General features: G+C 40.2%; 2 protein-coding genes across 2 annotated transcripts; one reads left to right on the forward strand and one right to left on the reverse strand.

The window, feature by feature from the left end:
• Positions 1–5,461: 5,461 nt before the first annotated feature.
• psmb11b (proteasome 20S subunit beta 11b) lies at positions 5,462–6,634 on the reverse strand. Its single transcript, XM_063467693.1, has one exon. It carries the CDS (start codon positions 6,632–6,634, stop codon positions 5,462–5,464), a length of 1,173 nt encoding a protein of 390 aa, XP_063323763.1.
• A 563-nt stretch (positions 6,635–7,197) lies between these two features.
• Positions 7,198–21,320, forward strand: LOC134621265 (protein sel-1 homolog 3). Its single transcript, XM_063467694.1, has 24 exons — positions 7,198–7,233; positions 7,665–8,190; positions 8,310–8,436; positions 8,925–9,046; positions 9,238–9,353; positions 9,626–9,675; positions 9,787–9,910; positions 12,059–12,197; positions 12,358–12,504; positions 12,600–12,805; positions 12,903–13,082; positions 16,017–16,139; positions 16,299–16,439; positions 16,557–16,619; positions 16,699–16,875; positions 16,966–17,093; positions 17,457–17,540; positions 17,652–17,733; positions 17,918–17,993; positions 18,081–18,202; positions 18,385–18,506; positions 20,346–20,460; positions 20,654–20,717; positions 20,918–21,320. Exons 1-24 carry the CDS (start codon positions 7,198–7,200, stop codon positions 21,151–21,153), a joined length of 3,306 nt encoding a protein of 1,101 aa, XP_063323764.1. The 3' UTR covers positions 21,154–21,320.
• Positions 21,321–22,302: the final 982 nt, after the last annotated feature.

The raw sequence follows: 22,302 nt of genomic DNA on the forward strand, positions 1-22,302 counted from the left end.
GGTGAAAATGCTTTATTGATGCCAAAGGGCAGAGGAGAATGGCCAGACTGCTTCGAGCTGATAAGAAGGAAACAGTAAACTTAAATAACCACTCAGGGTTAGAATTTGGCGTAAACAGCATGAAAGCATGGATCCATCCCGCCTCATATCAGCGATTTTGGCTGCTGCTGGGGGTGTAATGAGGGATATTTTCTTGGCTCACTTAGTAGTGAGCGTCTTTTAAATGCCACAGCCTACCTGAGTATTGTTGTTGGCCATATCCATCCCTGTTATGACCTCGGTGTACCCATTCTGTAATACCTCCTTCTAACAAGATAACGCATCTTGTCACAACGCTTAAATCATCTCAAACTGTTTTTTTGATCAGCACAATAAGTTCACTGTACTTAAATAGCCTTTACAGTCGCCAGATCTCAATGCAATAAAGCACCTTTAGGATTAGATTCAATGGGAGATAAGCATCATGGATGTGCAGGTGAGAAATCTGCAGCAACTGTGTCTATATGGACCAAAACCTCTAGGTGCAGGAAAACCGTTTCCTGCACCTTGTTGACTTTGTCTCTGCTGCATATACATCTCACCTGTGTAACGTAGTCTATCTCAAAACCAGATGGACAGGCAGTATTATCTTGCAAAAAGGTGAAAAAAAAGTAGCTTACAACTTACTTTTTTGAGAAAAATGTACTAACATTGATTCTCCTCTTTTTCTTTCTGGCACCTTCATTGTTATCGACCTGTCTGCGTGTGCATAGAGCCAGAAGAGAGAAGACATCGTACCGCTGCTGACTGAGATAAAAAAGCTGTGTATAATCATATTTCTAATCATGTCCCAGGTGTTAAAAAAAAATTGAAGTAAAAAGGTTTGGACCAGTTGATGGCACTGGTGCCTCACTGAGAATTGTCACAGCAATTTTTAAAACAATTAATTGTTATGCTTCTTTCATTTTTTTTATTGGTAGAAACAAATGCATCTCCTGTAAATATCACCACTGTCCCTCTGCGTCCCCAGCTGAAATAATCTACACCTATGACAAAATATCTTCAAAAACATAGCAGGTGTTGTTTAATTGCCTTCAGTATTCCCTGGTTAGGTGTTGTGGCTTCTTTGAAAGCCGTGTGGTGTTTGTTTAATGTGCCTAAATGTAGCTAGTCTGCATAATCAACTTCAATGAGTTTACATTTCTCCCAGTTGCTTCACCTAGAAGCAGGACCAGAAAATTGTCACTCAGAGATGCATTAAAAGAGGAATTTTTGCCAGCTGCGTTCTCTCATTTGCTAAAAACATTTGTGCGACTATAATTACCACCCTCGCCAGACTTCATAGCATATTTTATTTCAGTTTAAGATGTGTTTTCCATATACAACATCAATCTGAAATTTTAAGCTGATTTTTGGGGTAACTGTTTTTTGTTTTTTGGGGGTGAGTGACTTGCAACCAGAAAGAGGAAATGTGCAAATTTTCAAGGACAAACAAAACCACTGCAAAACAGGAATGCTAAATTGTTAATCTTACAATTGTATGTTTTCGCTGCTTGATTTATCCCTCAATTGTTTTGGATATTTTTAATTTGAAAGAATTTATTTTTCACACAGCAGTAGAAACATGCGTTTCAGTACCTGAATGAAGTAAAAAGTAATCATCTACAGGGTGCAGCCTTCGTTTGCAAAACCATGTTTTTGATCATGTCTTAGCCTGAATTCTGTCTGATGACTAAGAAACAACAGAGCCTTTAAACAAGTGGTGATGAGACAAGTGTTCGGTGATATGACTAGAAAGAAAGCTTGCAACCCTGAGGTCACTCCTCAGATCCCTTGTACCAGGCTCTATGGAGGTTCATTAATGTCAAAACTACTTCGGCAGCATAAAACAAAGCCAGGCAGTAATCAATCTAGTGCTGAGGATGTGAGAGCTCACAGCGACAGATTTCTAAGCACAAAACATGTTCTTGACTTAGCCTGTGAGGGGGGAGCTGTCAGCGAATTTTTGGCAATCTTCTGGTTGTTAGGGTCGTATATTTTCAAAGTTAAAAAAACAAAACAGATGTACTGATGTAAGGCTGGGTCTGTGACACTGTGCTTTTTGCTCAACTCTAGTGGAGCTCGTTCTGCTCTCAGCTGCAGTTTGCATGAAAGTAAAAAACTGCCAAAATTGAACAAAAAGCTTTGAAGAGGCCAAGCAAAGAGAAACACTATTGCTCGCTCAAATTTTGGACTCAGTTCTCCTTGTAGACTCAAAACTTTGATTTACTATTCTGTCCTTGTTTCCTCCTCAAAGCACAAAGCTCTGTACTCGCTTCCTATTAAATTCAGTCAAGTTCAAAAGTCTTGTGCTCAGAGTCTTGGACGGTCAGCACATACCTCTATATATAAAAAACCTCTGTTGCTTGGTAATACCAGCAGGAAACTGTTAGTGACAACCGGCCTAAAATGGTAACATTTTGTCTGCATAGTTGCAAAGTGATTTTAAAACAGATAACTAGACTAGATAGTGACATTCTTTCCAACCAGCCAATCAGTTGTCCAGTCATACCTTTTCCTATAAATTAGAGTCAGTGATTTGAATTTCAGTTTTGATTTTGGCTTCTAATGATTACGAAAACAAGATAACCGAATAAAAACCTTTAGTTATTTGGATGAATTTTGGCTATGAACCTGTTGTTTTGTGTTATGAATTAGCCGCCTTTACAGTGCTCGTCCCTAAAAAGCGCAACCATGCTCACAGTTTAGTTTAACTCAAGGCAAGATGACAGAAGGAGGTTTGTGGTCGAAAATATTTATCTAGAAGAAGCAGGTTGCTGTAAGTGATCCTGTAGAGGGATCATTAGTGATTGCCTGCAGCTGCCTTTGTCTCCTTGTCACCTGGGATCACTGAGGGTTTATCCTTGTTCTGCTTTCAGCATGAGAAGAGGAGGAGGAGGTGTTGGTTGGTCATCGGCTTCAGCTCTCCAGCATTTTTGCCCCCAGGCTTCACTGCAGGTTTCCTGAGGTGCATGAGTCCGCTGAGGCATGAGCTTCTGTTACCACAGACTGCACTTGCAGATGTCTCATGGACCCGATCGTGTGGGCCGGCAGACATCTCTTTTTTCATTAATTTATTAGCTTTTCATTTGAATAATGGAAATCTCATGTACAAAGACACTTTTTTAAAAAATGCCACTAAATGCATAATGTGTGCTAAGTTAATGAATGTTTGATGTAATATCCAGATTATAATTTTTGCTATAATCATTGAGCCCTAAAATACAAATTAACAAATCTTTTATAGTTTTAATGCATTTGTTGTCTATTGCTAGGTCTAATTACCTTTATGTCTATCATGTCCTTGTTAGAAAGTCAACATTGCTGAAGGAACTTTAGGCAGAAAGCCAGGTTAATTATCTGTACACCTTTCATTATGGAGCTGTTTTCAATCATAATGTGACATGAATGGCTTGAATAGACATGCAAACAATAGTCATTCAATGTCAGAATGTTTGCTGGGAGAGGTTCTCCGATTAGGGTTTGACGGTTGTTTTCTCGCTCCAGTCTCAACAAGAAAGGAGACTGTCATAGTCCTTCAGTCCTCGTGGTACTCCTGCCAGTTTTCCTCGCTCTCCACCATGGCTCTCTCTCTCCTCTGTCTGGCTGTTTGTGTGTGTGTGTGTGTGTGCGTGCACGCCCTTGCAGAGGCAGGATCCTCTTGGTCCCCGCCCTCTGGCACACCTGCGGTAATTAACTCACCTGCTCCTCATCTGGTGTTTGAGTCGCGGTAGATGCTTACCTTCATTCCGTAAGTCTGCTCACCTGTTTCCATGTGTGCACCTCTCACCATCTCTCTTCAGTCCAGGAGTCTTCCCTGTTTTCCTCGAGGAGGATTTGTGTGTGAGAGTCGGAGAGAGAAGTCTGTTTCGTTAACGAATCTAAAGACTGAGTGTAACTATTGGACCATCGACTTGGATACTGTACATAGAGACTGTGGATGTTTCCCTTTTTTGAAAGGCACTGCAAATAGCTTTTTCACATCACTGTTAATAAACTCTCCGAACTGCCTTCTGAGTCTGCATTTGAGTCCTGCCTGCTCTCGGACTATGACAGGAGACTGTGCTTTTGAGGCGATATCTCTTAAACTTCAGATCTGCAGGCACCTTTAAAAAGCAGCTGAAAGCAATTTGTTTAGATTTAGGTTCGGGCTTGTTTCGCCTTGTGTTTTTATCTGCCTGTGTGCATTTAATGTCTGGCTGCCTCATAATTTGCTTTTTAACCGTTTCTTATTGTGAAGCGCTCTGTGACATATGCTCTTTAAAGGTGCTATAAAAATAACGCCGACTCACTTTCCCAAGAGTCAGTCCCTGCAAGACTTCAAATCTAGACCACCAAATGCTTTCTTTCTCCTTTTTTGTTTGTTTGTTTTCACTTGCTCAATAATTCTGCCATTAATGAACTTCCAAAGATGGGAATTATGCATGAGGTCGGGGAGAATGGGAGGCTTTCCCCTCTTACTCACACAGCTGCAGTCAATCATACAGTAGTACTAGTGCACGTCCCCACTGATGCTGCAGTCACGCATCCCAGGCTGTAATTTATTTTATGCCGTTAATAACACATAAGACATGCTCGCTGCACACATATGCATATGTTAGTCATTAAAAAAACTCACTCATATACAATATATTGCAATACTTAATATATGGAAACAGGACGTCATACACTTAATTACAACATTTTGACATGTAGTATAATCAGTGTGCCACAACACTGATGTTACACTGCAAACCGTCCCCCATCATGCACTTCACTAAAGTTAGAGAACATAGCTGAAGACTGAGGATGAAGATGGACAGCTCTGTACCTTTTACCCTAATATACTTGGCAATATAGAGTCATTGTCAGTTGAGTAATTACAGTTATGCTTTATTTATGACCACAGCGCTCAAACAAAATGAGCAGGCAGCAAAATTCCTTTTATTCATTAATTTATTGAAGTGTCAGAGGAACTTCAGAAGTCTTCTGACAGCAGGCACAAATCAGTTTACAGCCCCTTTACCGTTTATTGCTGCGGCTAAACGTGTTCCCTTACACACAGTAATACATTATGACCTTCAGCCTCCAGCCATTTAGATTTTTAGACTATTCATTTTCTGCTTCTCTGTGTTTATGCGATTTACCCGCATGCAGGAGTAGGTAGTAATTATCTCACATTCTTGAAATGATTCATAATGCTTTAACATCTAAATCAAAATGCCAGCAAGCAGGGTGCTCTTAGAATACATTTTATCATCAGCACAAACAAAACATCAGCTGTTTATTAGAGGGAACGATATGCATGCCCAAATCATTTGAGAAATAGCCTGGAGGATGCAACTGCCTGTCCTGTTCATTAATTTAGTAACTGCTGCAAAGATGCCATCGTATCACGTCTCTCCAAAATACTCCCCAATGTTTGCCTTTCGCTTCCCAAGCCATTTTTGTTTGTTTCATGTCTTTAGTCAGAAAAAGTCACATCCCGCCTCTCTGTTTTCTCATGCTTTCGCCTTTCCTTTTCTCGGTAATATTCCTCTTTCAAATCCTCCCGGTTTCTGCGTGTCCAGCCTTTTGACGTGATGTGATACATGTCCACACAGTTTCCGGAATATGCATCCCTATATGTAGCTCTGTACACAGCTTCTCTAGCTATTGACTTGGCCTCATCTACTGTCAGCCCCCAGTGAACACCTTGGTCCAAAATTGAGTAGGCATAAGGGGATCCTGAGCCCACAGAGAAAAGCATTCCCCGTAGGCGAGTACCATCACTGCATACATAAAAAAGCCTTGGTCCAGATAAATTCATTTTCTTTCTGATGAAGCACTGCTGAGAGAAAGAAAAGCGTTCATCCTTTGCCAGAGAAACCTTTGCATTGGTGCTATCTACAAAGTTTTTCTGCTCAGTCATTTGATTCTTTGTTGTTTCTCCTCGACTACCAGGACTGGTCTCTGTGCCTCCATGGTAATCACATCCATCGTCCACCTCTCCTCCATCCCACCCACACAACGTGGCAGCCACACACAGCTCAGTTCCTTTGAAAGGGTGAAGCATGTGCGAAAGCAATTTGGCAGCTCCGCTCGTGGACAACCGTCGACCGTGGCGAAGTTGGTAAAGCCGCAGCTCGCGAGCCAAAATACGTTTCCAAAGCGCACAGTCGGCTGAAGTGCCCGAGGTCAGGCCCACCAAGTGACTGTGAATGGGCAGGATCTTCTGCGAGGCTGGGCACGCGACGAGGCCTGAGCAACTGGAACGAGTGTCTGCTGCAGCCATCACGCCACCCTGGAACATGAAAGCCAAGGTGGTGGTGCCATGAGCCATGGGAAAGGGCAGAGGCACAGACTGTGAAGAGGCAAACGGAAGGCATGTTGGCAAGGAGGAGGATGTTAAGAAGGGGTCTTCAGATGAGACGGCGCTGCAGTTCTGGACTGTGCTGATTTGCCCAAACTGTATCGGACTTTCATCTAAGTACTCTGCCACTGGAATATAAAAGTGAAACAAACTTTTGTTATTGCTAAAGGGCAAACCACTCACATAGTTGGAAGCAATCTTTTTTCCATGTGGCACTGCAGGATATTCTGTAGTTAGACGGTCCTCAAAGACAGACTGAAAATTGCATATGTCCTGTAAAGCCATTAAAAGCGATGACCTATGATTTTGTACACCAAAAAAAAATAAAAAGCTATAAAAGCATATATTTTTTACAGCATTTTCTGCTGGCTTGAAAAACTCAACTCTTCAATAACATCCAATAAAATTGCCTTCAAAAGTTATTCTCTTGTACAGATAGGTATGCCATCAAGAGCATATGTGTGTTAAAACAGCAGCCACCTTTTATATAGACCATGTTCGTGTACGTGTGGTTACCTAAAGCAACCCATCAGCAACATAAGCACATGTCATGCCCTTGACTTTGAAACATAAACAGTCAGTGGCCCATGGGTAATTAATTTTGGCTGCCATATCAGGTTGTTTTTCAGATCATATTTCTTCAAAGTCTTGCGTGCGCGTTGGCCAAAGAGGACGCAGGGTGATGACAAAGTCTTGGCTCACGTACATCAGATTAAGTCAGCTCTGATGCTTCACTCTTATGGAAAGGTCCCAAATAGAATCACTAATAAAGTGAATCAAACAACACTTTTATTACACATCAAGAGTAAATATAGCCGAGCCCTTGTGGGTGCTAGCCCTTTAAAAGCATGCTAATCGCTGAACTTGAAACACCAGAATTTCAGGTAATGCTGCATTGCAATGGTACACCCATTGCAATGCAGCACTCGGCTGTTTGTAAATGTTTTCTAGAAGTGTCAAACAGTGAGAGCCAATGTTACTTACAACTCTGAATGTCAAATTTGCTTGTGGTTTTTATTCAGTTTTAAACAACAACAAAAGATGAATGTGTTTCATGTCATCATTTTTGGACATATTTTCACTGCTTCTGCTCTAATGGTAAGCAATTTTATTACACTCTGTTTCCTTTCCAAGATTCACTCACTTATTCTGCTCACAGGAGACTGCTCTCGTTTTTCAATATACACTACTACAAGCAGTTAGTGACTAACTGGTGATAAATTTTTCAAATTTGGTTGAGAGAATGAAACTTCATGCAAGTCTGTTTTCCCTTTATGTTCATTTAATTGTATTTCTTTTCCTTCTCTTCACCCAGGGACAGTGTGCTTCACAAGTCATTTCAGCCCACAGCAGTGAGACCCCGCCTGACAATTTTATAGGGTTTGACTCCGTCCCTGACAAAGTGGTAGATGGCTCGGTGGTCCGCATGCGGTATCAGTGCTCTGGGCAATGTCAGCTTGCAGTTGAGGTGGTGGTGTCCACATTGCAGAAGACAGATTTAGTGGTCTTCAGGAGAAAATGGAAAAGCAGCAGAGTCCGTGACTACAGGATCCACCAGGTGCTGCTCAGACTGCCTCCGTCCATTTCATATCAACGCGACTTTTTCAACAGGAACATTTTGGACACACAGAATGTGACAGTCCGTGCTTGGCTGGACAGTTTTAAAAATGGCAGTGAACTCAGCACATACCACAGCTCCATGTTGAGGATTTATAAAGCGCTGCAGATAATTCCACCCTCTGAGCGGCCAAGTAAACCTCCCACTGGTTGCCCGTCATGGTCGGCTCAACTAATGTGGCAGATGACCAGCGACAGAATCCATCAGTGTCCACATGAATCAGGTTTGACCCTTAATCACATTGTCATTTCCTCTGCATGTCTCATCTTTATCTCCAAAGCTTTTAAAGAACACATGAAAGTTTTTTCAAATGGAGCCTTTCGCTGTTCTGTTTGATCCCAGACATAATCGATATGCTAAAGTTCCCTCTGGCAAGTACTGGTGAGCGCTTTGGAATGATCCGCAGGTTCCAGCCTTTTATTGACAGAGCTCTAGAGAGAACCCGACGTCACGCTGTGACACAGCCCAGGTTGGACTTCTAATTTACCTCATTTTAGCTGGAACTTATTTAGTATGAAGTTCAGCCACACAGCATGAAAAATCTCCAGCTGAGTTTCCAAATGTTGAATCAAAGGATTAAGTAAAACAGAGTTTTTGATATTATATGTTTCAAAGGTACTCTCTGGCCCATTTTCCTCAAATATAAAGTACATAATAGCTCTGCTTTGTGTTTATATCAGCAGATTGACAGGTCACAAGTCAGTGATCATTTCCTTTTCAGTGCAGGCATCAGTTAGAACACACTCTACTTTTAGTTTTACTTCAGTGTCTTTTTAAATGACTTTACAAGCTTCACCAAGCCGCTTCACCAGAGCATATAAGCTTTTTACTTACGGTCAATGAAAGACATCGAGGTCAGGCATTTTTAACAGACAGCGCCGCGTTTTAAATTCAACCTCATGCTTGAGTGGATGAAGAAATGATTTGTCAAATCATGTTTCATTGCTTGGCTTCCAGCATCACCTTATCTGTGTGGATATACCTACTGAAATGGTGTCAGAAGAAGCTCTGTGGGATCATCCATCATGTCAATAGAAAAAATTTATATGACACAGTTCTGATGCAGCTTACGGACACAGGTGGGTCATGCCAGCTCATATGTACACCTGATAGGGGATTACAAAGAGGTGTCACAACATGATTGTGAGTGAAGATTTGTTGTTTTTGCGCAGATGTTATTTATTAATAACGCTAGCACAAAAAATATGTATTAATAAAGAGTTTTGGATCTCCTGTTGTGAAATTTACGACTGTCATATGTGCCGTACAGGGAACATCATAATTCAGGCACGAAAGATAACTGGAGAAGATGAAGCATTTCAAGTTCAAGCAATGTTGCCTCTCTTGAAATGGATTAGATTAGACTGTTACATACAGGACTCAGAGGTAAAACGCCAAAGCATGACTCTATAGGTGGTGGGATGAGGAATAGAAATCAAAATAATGCTCTGGGCAACATCTTATAGTCATTCTTTTTCTGCTGGGTTTTCTTTGGACTTCTAGCTTTTGTTTCCTTTTGGAACAGCTGTAAGATCTTGAAAGATGGTTTGTTTCCAGCTGGGAAACTCCAGGCGATTGCAGTGTGTACTGCAATTTGGAGTTGTTTACAGCTGAGCAGGTTTTTTCAGGACTCATGTATTGTTATGTTTGACTTTCAGGTGCTGCTGGAAACCACGTGGGATGGTCAAACCCAGAAATATTTATACAAGTACGATTATGATTTTTGGTATAAAATAAGCAAAACACACTGTTTCTGAAAAAGAAATATTGTCTGCTCAATGATTGTGATTGTTGGTTTGAGTGGTATTAAATGTCATAGATTTCAGGACAGCATTCATTACGATGACACAGATGGATACTTTGTGATTGGAGGAGGCAGTTACTTACAAGGCATCCGTGGGTATTTTGGGCCTATCAGATACTACCGTTTTGGAACCAAACAGGTAAAGTGTAAAGAGGTAAAATATATTCATTTGCTTTGCTTTCTAGCACAGCCTCACTCTAAAACAGAGTATTATGATCTCAAGGTCATAAAGTATTAATGTTTCATGCCAAATTATGTCAACAAACAGCCTGACCACGTGTAAGGGTACACAGGTAATGAAATGAGGCAGTGATAAAAACATATGCATTAGTGGACCTTGTAGGTTTTTCCTTATTATCTGCCATATATATGCAGTTTTGGTAAGAATTTTACACACACCCATCATGAAGGTCATGATAATTTTGAACTTTGAATTATTTTTTGAACTGTTCTTTTCCTGATTGGATTGATTGTACTGCAATCATCTTTTAAAAAGTTTTAAAAAATTGGGTACACAAGTTTGGATGCATTTTGGAGTTTTTCTAATCCACACAGGATCAAAATTATACATACCAGTTGAAATATATGCATACACCCCGACTAATATTTGATTAATTATTTGCTAAATGTCCTTTAATCGTTCATTTATCCGTCCCTGGATAAGTCAAAGAAAAGAAATGGAATGGAATGGATGGGTGTATGGTTCTTCAGAAATTTGCACCTCCACTAGACACTTTTGGTAGCCATCAAGAAGCTTAATTTTAATTCAAATGGGCAGAATTCTGGCTGGATATTTGCCTGCTCCTCTTGGCAGAGTTGGTAGAGTTCTTCCAAATTGGTTGGTTTTACTGGCACAGACCCGGCTTGTAAGTGTAGCCCACAAATTTTCTATCAGGTTGGGGTCAGGGCTTTGGGAAGACCATTGCAGAAGCATATCCATTCCAAGTTCTGATGTGTGTTTGGGATCATTATTGGAATATCCAATTTTATACAAGTTTCAACTGTCTTGCTGTTTGAGCTGAACTTGAAAAATTTTGAAGTAGTTCTCCTTCTTCATTATTCCATCCACTTTTTGCAGTGTACCAGTAACCAGCAGCATGGTGCTAAATAAGTAATGAGCTTTGGTAATCCAGCAAGTGCTGCCAAATAAATCATTTTATGCATGTAAAGATAAACTACTAGTTTTAGTAAATCATTCTAAACAAGAATAAGAGATAGAACCTCCTGAACAACTTTTTAAAAGATCTAAATGAGTGTATATGTATATGTGTGATTTTTTACAACCATTACAGATGTAGACTCTTCAATCATTCCAGCCTTGAAAAACAACAGTATTCATCACTAAAAGCCCCACATTACCATGACATTCATGCCCATGATGAGTGTAAACGTCTGACCACCATACTATTAGCAATGGTGAAACATTAAAGCAATGATGGTTTTTGTGAAAATAATCCCTACAAGCCAAAGGTCAAGGCTTCAGGGAGGCCAAATCCCTCTGAACATTCATTTTCAGACAGTTTTTTCCTGCTTGTGAATCTTTATGATGTCAGTGTCATCTGATATCTGTAATAGGGTCATCTCAAGCACAGTTCTCACTGTGAGCACAGAAACCCCACATACTTGCTGGTCAAGCCTCCAATCATATGAATCTAGACTAAAATGTGTATAAAGGGAGATGAACTATAATGGCTTGTATTAGAGAGTGGGTAAACTAAGAGGCTGCACCAAGGGCCAGTAAAATATTGCTACGATTTTGGGCTGTGAATCAAGGAAAGATAAGAATAAAGAAACAAAACTAGAAAAGAGCACAGTAGTTACATTTTAAAGACAATTCTATCCTAAATATCTTAAACCCAAACCAAAATAGAACTAAACACGAGGGACATTGTTTGCTTAATCTTTTGCCCACTGGTACAAAATCACTTTATCGCTATTTCAATCATAAATCAGTACAGATCAGATATTCTTAGATTACAGAGATGAAGATGCTGCAATAGCTTGACAAGATGACACATTATTGCAAAAATGGAGAAAAAAACGTTAGCTTTTGATTGCGACTTTTTCCATTCTTGTACAAGTGGTGACGCATACATTCTTTCAAGGTGACAACATTTACCATTCAGGAGAAGACCGCAGCGAGTCTGACACACCTCATATGACAGTATAAATACTAATGAGGCTGCGGTGATGTCATGATGACCATTAACTAGGCTTAATACTTCCTATTTCCTCTGTTTTATGCCTGTTAATGCTAATTTCAAATACAGATTTATTCATATCACAGATCAAAAACCAACTTCAATCCATGCCAACATTAAATGAATTGCAGAGGATTCACCAAGAGTGTCAGGAAATAAGAGCATTTACAAAAGCTTTTATGCAAGAAGTGAATGAGAATTACCTCCTGTCGCCAGTAAGTAGAGGTAAAATTTTTTTTTATATTTCCTATAAAAGTCATGTTGCACCATTCTGGGTGGAGCGACCTTTAAGAGACCTAATATCAAGTGTGTCAATACACTAAAAGTGCACCCATTGAGTATGGAAAGAACGCTGTGAACAGGTTCCTTTTTTGTTTCATTTCAGATGTCTGTACCCCCGACTTCTTAAGGCTGTGGGGTCAGTTTGCATCAAAAGAGAAAACATGCACACAAACATGGATGTTTGAAACACAGATAAAGTACAGCACTCTCTTTCAGCTCTTGCTAACAAAGGAGGTGAAAATCAGAACAGGTAGATATTTTTGATCTGCTTATAACCTCAATCACCATAAAATATCTGATTTATAGAGGATACATTATTTAATGAACACCTATCTGTTTCTGAAGGATCTTTAAACTTGAAGGATCTCGGGAGCGCTTTGTTTGAGGAGACAATTGGAACAATGTTCCCTGTGGATAAAGCACAAATGAAAATCACATCCCAATCAATGGCTGCGTTACAAGAATCCTCCTGCTTAGGAAATCACAGAGCATCTCTCTTATTGGCCACCATCCATCTCTCCGGCCTGGGACATTCAGTCAATCATGAGCAGGTACAGTCAGTGCCTTCGTTGTATCTTAATTACTATTCTATCGCACGTAAAGCCATTTGCATGTAACAGATAATACTAACCCCCTTGCATGTTTCAGGGTCACGTCTATAGTTTGATTGGTGCCTTAGGTGATGACCGTTTTGCCCTGATGCATGCAGGGTACAAACACTTGATGGGAATTGATGGGTTTCCTAAAGACTTGGAAATGGCTTATAGCTACTATTCCAACATTGGAACGCAGACCTGTATTGACAGTTCCAGGATATATGAAAATAAGGTATGTTTAGATCATTAAGATCACTTCTGAATTTGTGTTTTTTTTTTTATTTGAATAACTAATAATAGCCTTGATAATAGAGGAGTTCATGTAAGTTGAGAGTAGCGTTAGTTCATGCAGGGCATGAAGTCAAGCTGAGCCAACAGTTCAAACAGATTAGCTGATAGCAGCTGATTTTAATGCCAGCACACGTCAGAGAATGACTCAGCTGATAATCATCTGAACATTAGATAGCCAGATCTCTTATAGGCTGTTCTATAAATATTTTATTCCAGTAAATGATTAATCAAACCTGGGAAAATTAAAGTATATTTCAGTTTTATGCTGCTCTAGCTTGTCTGTTGCTGATCATGACTCTGTAAGCCACTTTGCAACCCTCCGCCTCATCCCTGCTCCTCCTTAACATAGTGTTACTTAATCAGTATCAAGTGTTTGTCTATTTGTTGTCTGCTGCTTATCTGCTTACCTTTGCCTCTTCATTATACAACAGTATTACCGAAACAAAAATATAATTCAATTTTTCATTTCAATTGTATTTATTTAACGGCAAGTTACAACAGCAGCCTTAAGGCGCTTTCTGTTGTAAGGTAAAGACCCTACAAAGGAAACACCAACAATCATATAACCCTCTATGAGCAAGCGCTTTGGACAGTAGGAAGGAAAAACTCCCTTTTAACATTAAGAAACTAGGAGTGGCCATTTGCCACGACCAGTTGGGTTGAGGGGAGGGAGGTTGGGGTGAGGGGCTTATATATGGGGTGAGGGAATTTGTTACATGGGCTCATATAAGATATGCTATAACATACAGTTTGTTCAAGTATATTCAAAAAGCTAGATCTGCGTATTTATTTCCTTTAAAGTTTTTTTTAAAGAATAAGATAAAAAGATTGATACCTCTCTCATATCCGTGTATTGAATATGCAACTACAGCGAGCTTAGCTTAAAAACACACAAAGCGCAGTATGAAAAGAGCCATTCACACACAAATGTATTCATACAAACATTCACACATGCTGTGGAAATGACATTCTGCCTTCAGAATATGATAATAATGTGTCTGTTAGTCCAGCCATTTGTGAATGATTTAGCTGTGTTGATGAATGGAGGGACTGCACTTGAAAGATGAGGAGCGCACTATGAGAAAAGGCTACATCCGACTGATTTCCTGTTGATTCTTCGAGTATTTAAATAAGCTGCTTCTAATGAACAGAGGTACATGAAAACAGCAGAGAGACCTTACTGTCTATTCCAGCTTCAATAGGGCAGTGCACCTAGAAAACAACTGTAGCAATCCTAGTAGTGATCATTTTTCCGCGGCATATTGACCGAGCTTTTTAAGAGCCGACAACAACCCCCTGAATCCAATCTTGATAAAAGCAACGAAAACCTATTTTCTCTTTCTTTTTGTGTTGTTTTGTCTCTTCTCGGTGGTGTGGGCTCAGCTTAAAGACAAAACAATGATGTCATGCACTTCTATGCACCAATCAGGATTCAGCACTATTTAAATCACAGTGTTGTGACTGTGCTGGGTTGTTAGATTATGTTGCCTGTCAGTCAGACTAGGGCAGACTTTGATTTGTTAACTTGAAAACAAAAAAAGGAAAAAGCTAGTTGCTAGTTTTTTTTGTTTTTAACCTTTGACTGTATCTTGCGATTATTTAAAGTGGCTATAAAAAAAAATTGTTGCACAATCTGGGTTCTCTGTCTCGGCTCTATCAGTGTTCAAGCTGCAGCATTCTACTGAAAAAGCCCTAAAAGGCCGTTAAACTCGAACTCACAAACACAGCGTCTTTAATTTTAATTCAAATTACAATTTTATCTTCCAGTGATTATGAAAATAAGATAATCAAGACGACAAGATTACACTTTTTTTTCAATTATACTGTGGCTTTTTCTTTCAGCGCCACAACTTTTGTTTACTTTTGTAGCTCCCTAAATCCCCAATTCACTCTTTCTTTCTTTATATATTATTAACTTTACAATTACAGTTCAGTCAATAGACTGGTATAAAAGCCCTTTTTAATCTATTATTTTTCCAAATAATCATGATTTGCCCCTTTTTTAGGTATACCTGCTAAACTGCTCAGTAACATAAATCAGCCAATCTGTAATCAGTCAATCACAATGAACAACTGAATGCATTTAAGAATTTAGACATGGTTGAGACAGCCTACTGAATGGGAACAATCTGCTGTAAAATAGGGAAAAATGCTGATTTAAGTGATGTTGAACGTGACATGATTGCTAGTAGCAGATGGCTTGGTCTGAGTATTTCAGAAATTGCTGATCTACTGGGATTTTACCGCACAACCGTGTCTAGGGTTTACATGCGCCAAAAAAGAGTAAATATCTAATATCTGGGTGTTAATACCTTGTTAATATCAGAGGACAGGGAAGACTGGCTAGAATGCGTCGAGCAGATAGGAAGGGAAAAGTAAGACACGTCCAAGGTATGCAGAAGAGCTTCTCTGAACGCACAACACTGGTTGCCAGTCCTGTCAGCTAAGAACAGCAAACTGAGGCAACAGTTCACACAGGCTCATCAAAAATGGACAATATGAGGTTGGAAACAAGTTCCCCGGTCTGATGAATTTCAATTTCTGTTGCCACATTTAGATGTTAGGGTGAGAATTTGGTGTAAACATGAAAACATGAACCTTATCCATCCTGCCTCGTATTGGTGTGTGATGATTTCTTGGCACACTTTGAGCCCCTTAGTACCAATTAAGTATCATTCAACCAGAACAACTTACCTGAGTATTGTTGCTGTCCATTTCCATCCATTTATTACCACAGTGTACCCGTCTTCTGATGGCTGGTGAATTAACTGCTGTAACTTTAGTAGTCAAATATAGCGATGGTAGCGATTTTACTCATAGTGCTAGTATCACCAGTTGTTTACTATCATAACACATCTGTTTGTCTTTTCTAAAGCAACACTCAACTGAACATATATATTTAAACAATGAAGAAGATTTAAACAGACTGACACATGAGACGAACGATGATTTCCAGTATCTGAAATTTCAAGCAGAGAGAGGAGACATCGAATCTCAGGTATGTGAGATACACGAAATCTTTTGACTTCTGACAAGATGAACTGTTGAAATAAGTGCGTGTGACCCGTTCAAATTCAGTAGTACTTTAATTTCTCCTTTGTGGTCAATAGCACAGTCAGTGTTCAGAATAGGCTAATAAAAACTCCATTAACTTTAGAAACGCATGGGAACAATGCTGTACTGGGGACAAAATGGAGTCTCAAAGGACATAGTGAGTGCGTCAAAATGGTTTGAGAGAAGTGCTATGCAAATGAAGGATCCCTCTGCGATGTACGACTACTCCATCCTCCTGATGAAGGTAGTGTAAGATTGTAAAAATGGCTATTTTACAATTGAATTGAACGATGTGCGCATGTGTGTGCGACGTCTGTGTTTTGACAGTTATCGATTCACTGATTGATGTTGATTCGTTCAGGGCCAGGGAGTGAAAAGAAACTACACCCGAGCTTTTCGGATGCTGAGAAAGGCAGCAGCAATGGTGAGGGTGTACAAGTCAGTTGGTGTGTTTACAGTGTGTGAATTCGCTATGAATACCGGCGTCTGTTTCCTTGCTTTAGGGCTCGATTAACGCCTTGAATGGTTTAGGCTGGTACCATGGGACTGTACTGAAGGACCACAAAAATGCAGTGAAATACTTTGAACAAGCTGCTTTAAACGGGAGCGATGATGGGATGTTCAACCTGGGGATTTATCATCTCAGTGGGATGAACCCAGACAGACCCTGGAGAAATGAGGTTTGATTTCCACAACTTCAGAAATGGATTTTTATCCAGGTATGATCAGCGAGCCAAACTGTGTTTTGGTTTTTTGTATATGTTCTGCAGAGTGCTGCTTTTGAGCAGTTTCTCAACGCGTCTCGGTTTGGTCATGTCGCTGCATCAGTGGAAGCTGCTTGGTACCTTTCGACGGGAAGCCTGGAAGGGGTGTCTCAGGATATGAAGAGAGCTGTGATGTAAGGGGCTTTCATTAGCTTGTTGAAGAAAGCTTTGTTATGGGCTGTTGCACTGTAGCCTGCAGCTTAGTGGCATCTAATTTCAATGACAGTGGCTAATTCAAGGTCAGAACCCAGTATTTGCATATCTAAAAATAAGAGCCACTGTCACCGCATTATTGTCTGGCGCAGAGAGATTCTGCTTACCAATGTTCCTCTGGTATCTTATGAATTTAAAGAGGCTCCTCCTACAGCTGTTGCTGCTTTTGTTTAGAATGACCTCAACAATTCTGAACTATTTTTAGATCGCATTAAAATATTCTCTGTTTAGGTGGAGTTAATTATATCCCATAATACATCAGATGTCCTTTAACCTCTATGCAGTCTGCTGAAAAAGGTCTGTGAGCGAAATGGACACCTTGGATTTATGATCAGAGAGGCTCTTCAGGCCTACCTCCAGGGCTCTTGGTAGGGAAACATTAATCTCAATTACTTTTCAAATGCCCTCATTTAATCATTGTCGCTGCTCTTTATTATTGTCTTTGCTTCGTCACATTTGTTTCATTGTGTTTCCAACAGGCAGGAAGCCTTTGTGAAGTACCTTTTGGCAGCTCAAACTGGTCTGGGTTTGGCCCAGAGCAATGTAGCACACCTGTGCGAGGTGAGTGCATGCTCTTTCACTGGTTTAACCCATTATGACTATCCTAAAACAAAACACCGCCTGGGCTTTTCGTCATTATCCTGCAATCACGTGTGGAATTCTGATTGAAGCTGATGAACAAATTGCACATAATTCCTCTATTAAAGTCATCATTGTCACTGTGCACTCGTTCTCCGAAATGCAGGAGCTGAATCTCGGTTATGAATGCCAGTGGAGATATCATAACTACTCTATATTAAACTATGATCCCCATCCATCCGGTGAGTTTTTCTCATTTCATTTTGCTTTAAATCCATTCTCCCTGTCAATCTGGTCACTGAACAGAAAGTATTTATCTTCTTTTATAGCTCTGCTGAAAATGGGAGACTACTACTACTACCATTCCCCCGGCACACAAGAGGACTCATTATCCTTGGCTGAGCAGGCCATATCAATGTATAGCAGAGCAGCACTAGCAGGCAGCCCTCAGGTGACAGATTTACTTCAGCTATAATCTCATCACCCTGTGATAAACTTAATTAAACTTCCACAGGCTCAGGCCCTCCGCAATAAAAGCAACAAACAGCATTGTATTGTGTTATTATTTAGATACTTTCTCGGTGAATAAGCCATCACTGCTGTTATGATTTTGTTTTTCATATTGGCTCACAGGGAATGTACAACTTGGTTGTTTTGGCACAAGAAGGCCACAGTCTTCCCCGGAGCATCCTCAGATTCGTTAATGTTTCGCATCATGATGATCTGGATACGGTGATGGAGAAGATCCTAAAAAGGTGCTTTTTAAAATTAAATCGGCTTTCACAACCACAGTGAATAATGATGGTCATTAATGGGATTTCTAGTACGTTAGTAAAACTTTGAAATACTGCCATTTGAACAATACTACAAAGGTTTAATATTCCTAATGTAAATTCTCAGAAAGCTTTGTAGTGGAACATTTTTTAAATTACTTTCTTGCCATGTGTGAGATAAAGTGATAGTTACCACTCCTGTCTGTCTGCACTGCTAAATCCACCTTTGTTGTGGAGTTGTGCCGGCTTTGCTCATCTGTCTTTAGTTTGAGCTGAAGTTTTTGACAAAGGCAGTTAGCTAACAACAGTGGTTCCCACTTATCAGCCACAGCGTCAGAACCATCCATCCATCCATTTTCTTCTACTCATCCTGTTCAGGGTTGCAGGGGGGGCTGGAGACTGTCTCAGCTGTCAAAGGGCGACTTGCAGGGTACACCCTGGACAGGTCATCAGTCTGTCACAAGGCTAATACAGAGAGACAACCCTTCACACTCACATTCACACTGACGGCCAATTAGAATCACCAATTAACCTAACATGCATGCCTTTGGACTGAAGTACCTGGAGAGAACCCATGCAAACACAGGAAGAAGATGCAAATGTCAAAATGCTAAATACTGCCTGCATCTCTCCATGATGCATGAGGTGTCATTTGGCTTTGGTGCCTTCACACATTAACAGAAAGATAATCCTATTTTAGCAGTTTACAAAGTCCATTAAAAAAGGTTCGAGAGATGGCAGCGTCATTAGTCGCGGGCTTATCAGCCTGGGGGCTTATGCCCATTTGCACTGACACACTTGCTGTTTCATTCAGTTTCCATTGCTTTTTACTTTCACATGCTTTTCAGGTTCAGGAAAAGATTGTAGTTAGGGTTAATATATACTTTAGACCCTTTTGGTTGATGACATGCTTTTGACATGTCTAGCAAGTGACACTCTGCAGCCAAAGGACATTGTTTGTGTAACTGAGACATGCCAGCTATTTTGCTATTATTATGTGTTCCAGGATTGATAACCGCCTGGTGCATCCCTCTGGTACTACTAAAACAGCTCTGATCTTTCAGAGGAACACGAGACCCCCGGGTTATCCTGCGGTGTCTTGCACCTGGGGGCTCAGGGGATGGAGCTTGTTCCAGCACATCCAACAGATCCTCACTTGAATCGGAAACTGAGGAGTCTGGATCAAAGCAGTGAGGCAGGGCACACTGACAGGGAGGTCAGGGTCATCAGTACATAAAAAGAGGGATACACACTCCAGCTCCGAGACATTTTCCGGCGGAATTTATTATCTCAGTTCAACTCTTATTTAATACATGAGGTTTATTATGTAACCTCTTTTTCCATTCAAGACAAAATACACAGTGTATGCCTTAGGATATAGACACATTGTGATGGACAAGTTGCTATGAGCATGCAGTGTCCTTGGTGTCTCACTCAGATCCACCCCCTGTTTGTCATGTCTGCTTACAAAATAACAACATAGTGACAGCTAAAATGCTCATGGTGAGACTTCAAAAGAGAAGACCACAGCCCAGTAGGTGATGTTACAGTGATGTTGCAGTCTATCTTTTAATGAGAACTCTACGTCTGCAAAATGTTTAAACGAGCGGAATATTTCAAACTAACTACCATCCGCATTAATGCCAGGACACAAATTTTCCAATAACATGATTTTATATGATAACAGTTTTATTCATCTGTCAGTGGTTTGAATCTGCTCGTTCAATGTGGGCTTCTACTGCTATTTCTAAATAGGTATGAGGGCATGTTATATTATATTTTTTAACTCATGTAACACAGTTTTCATGTTTATCTTCTAAGATGTGTAGACATGGAGGGTGAAGAGGCAGTGACGCCCTGTTCTTTAGCTCTGCTTGGACTCCAGATGGGAAAAGCCTTGAGGAGAATGACTCAGAACGGTGCACAGCTCCTCTTGGTAAGCATAAGGCGATATACTCACGCTGTGTGTAGTAAGGGGAAACATACCACACGCTGCACTCACAAACTAAAGAATATTAACATCCTTCAGTTTTTGAAAAATGCAAAAATGTTAATTTTATCTTCATCATGAGTATGGCGTTTTGTTTTGTGAACGGAAATGTGAACTGCTTCTTTGTAATTCTTTGTAGGCATATGCATCTCTTCTTTCTGTCCTTATCTTTGCTGTTGTGGTGCCTTTGCAGAGCAGTCTTGGTAAGTATTTGTGTGGTTCACTACTGTGCTTAATTGCCAGTGGTTGCCACAAGATGGTGCAGTTTCATTATACATTGCTTTACACTACCCATTTTTATGATTTGCAAATTTGCAAATAATCTATATACTGTCAGTGTCGTGTTTGCTACTGGAAGTGTCTTTACAACCGTGCATCCCCCCTCTTTTGTAAATTAACACAGGGAACAGAAATCCTACAAATGCACTAAGGGCAAGGACATCACCTGGAAGCTACAATGGCGTCGTCTCGAACAGGGAGCAAGATGGCATCATGGGAAGAACCTACAGAGGGGCATGGAATCTAAGGCTTACCATGAATGGGGAGCAGTGGTTGCGACAGATCAGCGATTTGGCCGTGACTGCGTCTGGCGTGTGCCTGTGTGCTTTCTGGACCACACTCCTCTATCATCTTTTATGACATAAGATACCAAGAAGAGTGATCCCATAGCCACAGCAAAAGCCTCAGACGCTACATATTGTCAGAGCACACATTTAGCAGATGAGTTACAGAACTATTCGTGTGACACATTTGTGTTTTGGAGGCTTGTGACAGGAAGGGGAGAAGGAAAAGAAGGTCAGGTTGTGAGCAAGCTGCTTTGGTTGAGTTAATAATTTTTCTCCTGTAATCATTTTTTTTATTGTTTTGTTTGTGGAAAATAAAATAAAATGCTTACCATACAATCTGAATCTAGAGATGTTTTTATTATTTATAATAAAAACATAAATGTGACAGTTGTGTATATATATATATATATATATATATATATATATATATAAAAAAGCAACAATCAATCAATCACTGATGGATGAGACGTTACACCAGAAGCTGTGTTTTAATAAGTCAACTATTAAGGCTTGTCCCTGGTCCTATCAGCGGCATGTTGATGATAAATGTCTCTCAGGAGACAAGACATGCAGCAACAGCCTGCAGGGCACTTAACTATTGTTCCCAGTATACAACCGGAGCAGTGGAATTTCAGTTGATATTGATTGAGTCTCTGTTAAGCAGCTGCTTTTGGTCGATATCTCAGTTTTCGCCATCACTAAGGAGAGTTTGGCTGGAAAGGAAGTTACTATAACAATTGGTTACACTTCAAACACAACTTTAGAGCATGTGTTGGAGTGTTTAAAAAAAAAAGTAATACGCCTCTGTGGTGTTGTTGTTTCTGCATTCATAAAGATAACAGGCAATTTCCTTTGAGGGATTGTGTTTCTATGGCTGCCAATGAACATGAGGAAGAGGCAGTGTCACTCAGTTCATAACAGTTATTTACAGCTCTGAGTGACTTGTGATGATGTGCAGTTTATAGCTGGTATTCACTGAGCTGTCATTAGTTAAATAAGGAGTTTCACAGTGTAAACAGCTCCATGTGGCACTCCGTCAGTGTAGAGTGACGTCTGTGTATAATTTGGGGATGGACTAATGATCTCCCTCTTCCTTCAGCTATCTCTGTCCACGATGTTGTCTATCTCTGGCTTTAAACACTGCCTACACGTACTGCAGTAATCTCTAGGCTAGTGTTTTCTGCAGTTTATGTGGTAGAATTTTTTTGTGAAGGTCATCATA

This window comes from Pelmatolapia mariae, linkage group LG23, assembly GCF_036321145.2.
Source record: "Pelmatolapia mariae isolate MD_Pm_ZW linkage group LG23, Pm_UMD_F_2, whole genome shotgun sequence".
NCBI lineage: Eukaryota > Metazoa > Chordata > Actinopteri > Cichliformes > Cichlidae > Pelmatolapia > Pelmatolapia mariae.

What these genes read in the sequence shown, in the direction of transcription:
- psmb11b (XM_063467693.1), bottom strand. Translation starts at nt 6,634, where the DNA reads ATGGCTTTACAGGACATATGCAATTTTCAGTCTGTCTTTGAGGACCGT.
- LOC134621265 (XM_063467694.1), top strand. Translation starts at nt 7,198, where the DNA reads ATGCTAATCGCTGAACTTGAAACACCAGAATTTCAG. An exon ending in ACAGACCCTGGAGAAATGAG is followed by an intron (nt 16,876 to 16,965) that starts GTTTGATTTCCA and finishes TATGTTCTGCAG; the next exon opens with AGTGCTGCTTTTGAGCAGTT. An exon ending in GCCTACCTCCAGGGCTCTTG is followed by an intron (nt 17,541 to 17,651) that starts GTAGGGAAACAT and finishes TGTTTCCAACAG; the next exon opens with GCAGGAAGCCTTTGTGAAGT.